At 36.3% G+C, this 9989-nt stretch overlaps 1 protein-coding gene across 1 annotated transcript in view; it reads right to left on the bottom strand.

Moving 5' to 3' along the window:
- Window positions 1–4679: 4679 nt before the first annotated feature.
- PDZD8 (PDZ domain containing 8) overlaps window positions 4680–9989 on the bottom strand; it is a 38551-nt gene continuing 33241 nt past the window's right edge. Inside the window, exons 4-5 of the mRNA XM_032225620.1 lie at window positions 8965–9127; window positions 4680–7292 (exon numbers count right to left, since the gene is read on the bottom strand). Of these exons, the coding sequence (XP_032081511.1) occupies window positions 4987–7292; window positions 8965–9127 (2469 nt within the window). The 3' untranslated portion in view covers window positions 4680–4986. The remainder of the gene's footprint in view (window positions 7293–8964; window positions 9128–9989) is intronic.

Raw genomic sequence — 9989 nt, 5'->3', positions numbered from 1 at the left:
TTATTTCGTGAAAGAAATAAAAGGCAACAACGTGGTATTTCATTACTGTTAATGTGACAATTAGTCCAGAAAGGTAAGACAACAGGCCTTCATCTCCTTTCTCCACTGCTATGACAGTTCTCAAAACGACTGTGCTGAATTTTAAATTGTTCTATACATTGAAGAGTAAACAGCTGCCCTCATATAAGGATTCAAAAACCTTTTCTTAAATGACAATTAAACAGGTATCTCTGTGTCTATATATGTATGTGCAAGGAAGGGAAAGAAGTGTATGGAAAGAGAGACACTTGACAATTCCTCTAATCTCACACAGATTTGCAGAATTCTCCCTTTAAACTCAAATGTTGGGCAGATAAAGAAACGCTCTGTATTCACAACTCTTCAGCAGATTCCCTAAATTATGAGTAGGAAGTTTTAAACAACAAACCCCCACTGTGAAAGGTAGGAGAATGTCAGACATCATTCTTCCCTCACAGTTGTCCTTCTTATGGCAACACAATAGACCATAAGTGGCACTGGAGATTTCTGCATCCGAACATTCTGAGATAGATTTGAATTACTCAAGTTTTCTTTCTCTTACTATAAACATTGCACTGGATAATAAACTAATAGGCTGAGGTGCTATTGCAATTAATTTATTCTAATCCATTTTACTTTTGGCACATGACTGTAAGAATCAAATCAAATTAAATCAACAAATTGTACCACATTTATTTTAGTGATACCTTTATTACAGAGAAAAGTATTTACCTCAATCTGTATTTGGCTTCAATGCAGCATATTATTTCAAAAGTCACCTTGCATATCTAAATGTATTGTGCAGAATTTATCAATTTCTCTACAAAATTAGTTTTTATTTAACGGTAGTCTGGATTTTTTGGTACATTTTTCAAAACAGATAAATTGATTTCCTAATCTCTTTTTCATAATACATTTTTTAAAATATTTTTTTTTCACTCTAATAGATACGTTAGGTAACATGTTTTCAGATAATGCTTATCTGTGAAAAGTCGTACTGATAATCTTAAGAGAATAACACAAGCATTCAAAACTGCTTCTATGAGATTGTGATAATGATATTGAATGTAATACCTAGTAGGATAGTCTTAGATTGCTATAACCTCAAGGAGTTGCATCACACAGTATGTTTTAATAATTCTGTTATTAGAAGTTTAATATGAAAATGATTATGAAAACACAAAAAAACCCTACTGCATATACTTTGTAAATTTAATCTTCCCAAGAAGTTTTAACTTGTGATTTTAAATTCCTCAGATCTATCAAGAATTTCTCAATCAAAGAATAAGTACTTCTGTACCAGAAAGTATTGCAAATGTTGAGACGCTCCTTAGAAAATGTGTTATTAGAAAAAAGGTCACGTATTGGTACCTCTTGTATGTAATTGGGCAATCTCATTCTCTATTTCGTCCGTTAGCCTTTTACCAATGTGGAGCCTTTACCAATGCAATTCCCTGATTACAGACAAGGCTAGCTGACTCTGATGAGAATTGAAATCAAAAACATTGGGCAGGAATCAGGATGGCAAAGGGTCCATAAAAGTTTCCATTGTGGGGGGTTCCTAACTACCTAGGCCTTTGAAAGAATGACTGTAGCATCATTACAGATACACAGGCCTTCTACCGTATTTTCACGACCAAAAGCCGCACCGGATTATAAGCCGCAGTATCAATTAACGTTAATTTTTCAAACTTTTTCCACATATAAAGCGCACCGGGTTATAAGCCGCACGTTTCCCGACGCTTCTGGACATCTGTTGCAGTCGCGAGGAGGAGCGGAGAACAGCGCGAAGGTTCTTGGCGCTCCAGGAAGCCCCGAAAGCGGCTGGGGGAGGCGCACGGCTTGGTTTCTCCTCCCTGGACGTCGCAGCAGCAGCCCCAAACTCACCGATCTCAGTGTTTTTCGCATCGGGGTGTGCTCCAAGAGCATGCCCCGATGCGAAAAACACAGAGTTCGGTGCGCTTGGGGCTGCTGCTGCGACGTCCAGGGAGGAGAAACCAAGCCGTGCGCCTCCCCCAGCTGCTTTTGGGGCTTCCTGGAGCGCCAAGAACCTTCGCGCTGTTCTCCGCACTCTCCTCGGCTCCTCACAACTGCAATAGACGTCCAGAAGCGGCAGGGGCTATCGAGCTGGAAATCCAATCCCCATTAGCCCCAAAAGCCGCTTCTGGACATCTATTGCAGTCGTGAGGAGCGGAGAACAGCGCGAAGGTTCTTGGCACTCCAGGAAGCCCCGAAAGCAGCTGGGAGATCTTTTTCCACATATAAAGCGCACCGGGTTATAAGCCGCACTGCCGGTTTTGGATCAAATTTTAGGATTTTCAGTGCGGCTTATAGTCGTGAAAATACGGTATCTATAACATTTCCACCATAGTTTTACTGAATACAGAAATGCTGAAAACATAGAAAGCCATTATTCTAGAAAATAGCATAGCATGGAATAAATTTTTAAAAAGAAACCTTTAATTATGTGCCACAATATTTAACCGCTTATAACAAAGAAACAGAATTTATTTAAAAACTTTTTATTAAAGCTTGTTTTCATGATAAAATCATCTGACAATCATTTCAGGCAGATTTCCATAAATATATGCTAGTGTCAAGTAATAAGATACCACCACATCAAGATACTCTTGCATCCGGTGGTATTTATTATTTTCAGCTGCGTATAGTAAAGCAGAGAAGCAAAAGATATAAAAGGAATGTATCAATAGCTTTTCTTAAAAACAGTATTTATTATAATTCTATGCTTTATGTGTTTTCCTTGATACTACAATACTATTATTTTTTTGCCATTCTCACGCAACAGAATATTGCACTATATTTATCTTACATTATACAATCATCATAGTGGAGTACTGATACCCAACTTTTCATGCCTCTTTCATGAACAGGTGACTATTATATGATGTTAGCTTAGTAAACCTAGTATCTGTAGTATTTCTGTCATAGTATTCTCATTTGTAAGTTAGTATCTGGACAGAAACTAAAGGGAAAATGTCCTAGTTTATTCAAACTTTTGTTATTCTGATGATTTTTGAAAAATAATATTCTTTAAATATAGTATAGATTAAATATTATTGGTTCATTTGGGAAAATACTTAAAATTGTTTTCAAAAAATATGGATTATATTAATTTGGTAACTGTTCAGTTGAACCATTTATTTTTTTTATTTTAAGGGCAAGTTGTAAAATTAAAAATGTTAGGACATTGTTCACTCCCATTATAACATTAAAAAAAAAATCTATGCAGTAGCATAAGTGGTTGCTTGTTAGTCAAGTAGGAGTAATGCAGAATTCTATCTTTTTATTGTTTTACAAAATTATTTTATAACACAATGCCAAAAATGATAATTAAGCATATAAAAACAAAACATTAAGAAATATGGGTGTGAAATACCAAGATAACTCTAACTAACAATCCTCATCTCAGATCAGTTGATAATTTTTTTTTTCCAGAAATGAGGCCAAATTTTGTTTTAGTGTTGCTGGAATCAAGTTTCCATGGGTGGGTGAGGGCTACAGGGGGAGTCTGACGTTGCTGAGTATGTCATTTATTTATTTATTTTGTCACCAGAACCACCAGAGAATAAATCAAATTAGTGTTGATTTTTAAAACCCCTTTACATATTAATTCTTAATATTTAAATTCTTTAAAAAACAACAACTCATAAGGTTACCATTAAATTTTCTCATGGGTGCTTAACATTATTACATCGTAGAAGTGTATGTTTTATGAAGCTTCCGTCTAGTTACAGGAACAAAGAAAAACCCGTGGCACATTCTCAATACATTTCTATAAAAGATTGGTATAGCAAGTGTATAGGCAAAAAGGAATTGTCTATGGATGATTCTGAGCAGGGAAATTAGAACCTGCTGACCGTTGTTTCAATGATATGTGCTTTAAAGGTATTTCCTGCTAAAGACTGTAATAAATTCACAGAAGGAAAGAGTAAAATGTAAATTGTCTTTTTAAAAAAAATCAGACTTCTCGGTGAAAGAAAATCAGGGAAATCAGACATGAGAATACTAATGTTACCAAATAATTGAAAATAAAGGCATGTTATCCTATAATGCAGTGTTTTTCAACCTTGGCAACTTGAAGATGTCTGGACTTCAACTCCCAGAATTCCCCAGCCAGCGAATTCTGGGAGTTGAAGTCCAGACATCTTCAAGTTGCCAAGGTTGAAAAACACTGCTATAATGCATCATTGGCATGAAAAAACAGCAACCAAAAAACAAAGAAACCTGACAATCACCATCCCCTTTCCAAAATATACCGAATAAGCAAACAGGAAAGTATAACAAAAATTTTCAAAACTGGCCCCTCAGCAGCTGTTACAGTAGTTCTAATTTGAGCACAAAATAAAAATGTGAAGTTTTAAAACTGAGGAATGAAAGGAACAAAAAAGGAGATCCGAAAACTGTGCAAAGCATTTCAAGGGCAGTTCAGGAAGTGTGTTGATGTGAGCAAAGGGCTCTTTCTTGAAACAGAGAGGCAGCCGTGCCCTTCAGAAGACAACATTTCCATTGAGACTGCCAAAAAGCAGGCTATGTGTGAACATGTCTGTGGAGATGACAGCAGAAAGCCCTCAAAAGAGGTGTTAGGTCTCATGGAGGAAGTGGCTGCTTCACTCATTCCAACAAAACATCAGTCTGAATGCTTTTTTTTTTCCATTTTGCAATTTACCCTGATATATTTTAGAAACACATTTTAGAAAAAAGTCCAAATAAATTAAAAATCATCTAGTATAAAGTCCCAAAATGTTATTGAAACATAACATGGTTCAACAAAATAAAACCATATTGTACCTGGAAATAAAAGCCATTTCCTTACATGGGTTTGAAAATAATGGAGAAGCAGCATGTATATATTATCTCAGTGTTTAATTACAATTTTGAAATCCGATGTAGTTTGATTAAGTGCAAAGTGTTTCCCAGTTTATCATTTGCAAGACCAACTGTGCAATATCAGTCTACAGACGCATTCTGGGATTCAAGTCTCTCTTCTTCTTTGAGTAGGGTTTCAAGTACTGGTGTCATGACTAAAACAGCCTCCTCTTCATTATCTGTTTCTTCCACTAAGGTGTTGTCCTCTTCATCTTTATCGTCTTTTCTAGATCCAAGCTCTAAAGCAGAATTTTCTTCTATATCCTCAATGCCTGCTTTATAATGTATCATAAGGAGTGTCAGGGCTTGCAACCTTTCCCCCGATTTAGCCAGCGCAACAGACAATAGCCTTTTTCTCCTTACATCCGTTGCTTCTTTCTTTTCTCTAATTAAGGAATTGTTGCTCTCCAGTTCCTGGTCTATTTCCTGCTGAAGTTTTTCTAACATAATCTCTAATTTCTGGATTCTTTCTTCTGTAGGTAAACTTCTGTAAAGGTCTCGGCCAATTTCTTTCACTGCAATGAAAACACTGTCATCAAGTCCTCCTTCCTTCCTTGCTAATTTAATCCCCGAAGTAGTTACTTGCTTAGAAGGACTACTAGGGCCACCGGTATCTGTATCACTACCTTCATTATCAGAAGGGTGTGGCGTCTGCTTTGGCGAAGGTTCTACCATTTCAGGTCCTTGCTCATTAACACGAACTTTAGGAACTTGGCGGAGGTTTAAGAATCGGCTGCTTGTATTAAGGAGGTGTCTTGTTAGACCCGCTGCTTTATTTGCAGGTTTCAATTCTGAATCTACACGAGGTCCTGGTGTGGACTGAGAATCTTGGTTTTCAAATTTAAAAGGGTGTAAAACTCGTTCAAGTCGTCTTGTGGCTCCTAAACAGAAGGGAGCATCTGTCAGACACTTTTCTTGACATTTTTTGTGGCAAACATACGCACAAACCACACACTGTGAGGCTGCTTTTGTCCAAACTTTCTTTTTGCAGTAGTCACACCAAGTTGGATTTTGAAACTGAGTATCTTGGAAATTATGCCTATTTTCAGTATAAGTAAGTTGTCCGAAATAAGAATCTTCTTTTGAAAGAACAGGAGCTGCTGCTTCTTCTGAAATATTTTCTTTCTCTTTTTCCAACAGAAAAGTTGAGTCTTCCGGCTCACCCTCTCTTAAATATTTAAAATGTAGTGTGACATCACCATAACAAAACTTTTCATTGAAACCTTTGTGTGAGATCAAACTCCGCAATGCTGTTCTAGTTACTGTAGCTTTAGGGGCAGGAGGATTTAGTCGAAATGACCTAATGAATTCCATGGAGGATGTAGCTATACAATCTAAAGCTACATCTTCAAGTTTTACGCTTTCATATCCCAAACAAACCAGCCCACCTACTTTAAAAGGGTCTCTACACCAAACACCAATATTTAGGTAAGTGTGTTCTTTTCCTACTTCAAATATGTAGGAAGAAGCTTTTGTCCTTGCCCATTTACCTGATCGATTACGGTAAGGAATTTCTGGTGATTCCCAAGAATTATGGTTTTCTACTGCCTTAGCATTCAGTGAATAATGTGAATAATCTGATATGTCTTTATGTAGTTCTGATTTGTTTGTAACAGATTTATTGACAGGTGCTTTAATATTCTGCAGAGATTCTATACTTTCTTTTAATGCTTCTGATTTATTTGTAATTGTTTTAAAACTCGATGAAATTTCTGAAGCCTCCTTAGCAAGTGGTTTGAGTCCTGTAGATTCTTCTCCTAGATCAATAACTTTGATTACTTTTTCTGAACCCTTGTCTCCATTATTGGCAGGAAAAGGGAGCTTGTCTACTTTCTCAGAAGATAAGTCACCAGTTTCTAATTTATTTTGAACATCACTAGAAACTGCTGGCACTTTAATCTGTGGTCTGGGTGGTACAGGTGGTTTGGTTACATTTAACTGTGGCTGTTTGTTTGTCTGTTGACTTAAATCCAAGTTCTCAGGACTTTTGTGTACTACTGGTCTGGCTGTCTCTTTGAAAAGTACCCTTGAAGATGCCTGATAACTTCCTACATGTAACTTGCGATTTAATACTGGAGATAGCGTTCCAGGTGGTTTACCAGCAAGTGAAACTGGTATGTGCTTGGGACTAGTTGAAGAATCATCTTTGAATTCACTTGACTTTAGTGCATTTGCCAAGTCTTCAAATTCTATATCTAATTCTTTATTATCTATTTCATTCAGCAAATATTCATCTGAAAATGTTGACTCTTCCAACTGAGTAAGATTATCTTGAGCTAATGAAGACTGAGGAGTATAGCCAACCGGTCTCTCATAATATATGGTGACTCTTTCACCGGCCTGTTTGATAAGTTTTAACACTTGTACTGTTGATGTAATCCTGACTCCTATTAAAAAAAGAGAGGAAAACAATAATGATTAATATTTGTTGAAGTAACTGATAAATACCTAAACTGAAAATGCTATCTAGTCAAGGAGAAGCCATGCAGTCTCTTTCCCTTCCATACACAAATTGGGATTGCCTTATCAATTAATCCCTCATCAATGTTATTACTACAGGTAGTAATGTAAATAGAAAGTAAACCAATTACCATTTGTATTATAACAACAAAGAAACCCTATTTACACTGTTGATGGAAGGAGAGCCGGTATTGGTGTAGTGGTTAAGGCACCAGGCTAGAAACTGGGAGATATGAGTTCTAGTTACTTCAGGCACAAATGAATAACCTTTTGCCAGTCACTCATTCTCAGCCTTAGTAAAGAGACAATGGTAAACTGTTTCCAAAAATGTTGCCAAGAAAACTGCAGGAATTTGTCCAGGCAGTTGCCAGGAGTTCACACTGGAAAATACAAAGCCAAAGAATCATCTGATGAAGGGATAAATAATAATGACAATAACAATCATCAGAGTCCCAAGGTTACAACAGGTGCGATGTACTAGGAAAGGAAGAAGCAGGGAGATCTTTCCTCCAATCCTAAAACTCACAGGCTGACTCTGAGACAGTCACTCTCCCTTACTCCATTTTATCTCCCAAGGTGATAAAGAGAAAAGGACACATTAAAAATGCAACAAATATATAAAACGTACCACTCTTTAAGAAAACATGTGCAATATTAAAACAAAACAATACTGTTGAAAGATAATAAAGGTTTAGAGCAGTGTTTCTCAACCTTGGGCGACTTTAAGTCCTGTGGACTTCAACTCCCAGAATCCCCCAGCCAGCTGTGCTGGGGGATTCTGGGAGTTGAAGTCCACAGGACTTAAAGTCGCCCAAGGTTGAAAAACACTGGTTTAGAGAATTAAAACTTTCACATTTACTATTCTCTACACAAACATCACATATAGTGAACTCTTGTGCACCAAGAACTATCTTACATAAAGAGTTACCGAGGCGCTCAATTGTTTGTATATCTTCTACTGAATGAAAACCGTTTCCTCAACAGCTGATACCAAATACTGATGTGAGTTTTTCTGAAATATTTATGTGTTTTCTATTCTCCAAACATAATGCTCCTTCAATGTTGAGAAAAATATGTCTAAAACATAAGTAGTACTGGTATTTTTATTCTAAAAACTACACTAAATTGTAATTATGACATGCAACCAAAAGCAAGTTATGATATTGTTTCCTTAGGGCACTATTGCCCTCAATATAATAAAAAAAATTATGATCCTGCTTGGTTATGACTGATAAAGGATGGATGAAACGAGGTGGCACAGTGGTTAGAGTGCAGCACTGCAGGCTACTTCAGCTGACTGCAGTTCTGCAGTTTGGCTGTTCAAATCTCACTAGCTCAAGGTTGACTCAGCCTTCCATCCTTCCGAGGTGGGTAAAATGAGGACCCGGATTGTTGGGGGCGATATGCTGACTCTGTAAACCGCTTAGAGAGGGCTGAAAGCCCTATGAAGCGGTATATAAGTCTAACTGCTATTGCTATTGCTATTTAAAATACATTCCCCATAATGTCACTTAATTTTTATACCTTCTGAGCACTTCCCCAATTACATAAAGCTTAGCAAATCTTATTAAGCTTAGTCCATGTAGTTTCACTGCATACCTCCAATAGATAATAGCCTGTCGCCCCTCTGAAGGTCAGCGGCAGAAGCAGCAGAATTTGGTGTAACAGTTTCAATAACAACGTGCCCTGTTTCTCCTTCCTTAGCCTGTATTTGACGCAGAGTGATTCCAATACTTGGCGAATTTCCTTTTATGAGTTCTGCCTATGAGGGGGGGGGGGGGAAATGAAAAAATAAATTTCACTGTTAATATTAGCGTCTATAATTCATAAAATGTTTTTCTGCTAGTATCTTGTGCAAAATTGTACTTGAGAGACATAAAGGTATATACCATATAATTACTATGTTTTAAGGAGAAATAGGTTTATAAAACATGATACATCTCACAGGTCAATTATTTCAAACAGAATATTTGTTATACGTTATATCTTTATTATCTAAACAGTACTTAAAATGATCTTTTCTACCCAAATTGGACACTATTAGTACAATATTTTTTCAAAAGTTATTTGAAAAATCTCTGTAATTTACAGTATACTCCAACTTAGCAAGAAGATATGTAGTTCATGAGTTCAGCTAAACTAATTCATAATAAAAGAAACCAGAATTAAGAAAATTCTATAATCTTTATATTTTCTATTCCAAGTATCCAAAATCATTCACATTCCCCGCTATAAAACATTTTTAATATGTCAGTATGCTTTATAAATGCCACCTGAAATTGGTAAAAGTTAATACTGTTACCTAAATAATATATATTATATATTATATTATTTATTTGTTTTGTTGTTTGTTCACATCACCTTCATTCATATATATTACATCTTTTCCTTTTTTCTAAGTTCCACAGGCATAAAGCATATCAATTCTCTTTCTTTTCTGTATTAATATATGCTCTATCGTTTACTTCTCTTACATTCCAACTCCAATTTTCTACATACCACGATTGATACCTGATGGCCCTGGAAAAATATATTACTGCTGCCCATCATGGTTTTGGGGAAAACTCAGGGTTTCAAGCAATGCTTTTTAGCAAGAGAGAAACAGACTAGCTTATCGATCATAG

This window comes from Thamnophis elegans, chromosome 10 (assembly GCF_009769535.1).
Source record: "Thamnophis elegans isolate rThaEle1 chromosome 10, rThaEle1.pri, whole genome shotgun sequence".
Lineage (NCBI taxonomy): Eukaryota > Metazoa > Chordata > Lepidosauria > Squamata > Colubridae > Thamnophis > Thamnophis elegans.
Note: the sequence above shows the minus strand (reverse complement) of the source record. Positions and strands in the feature narration are given on the sequence as shown.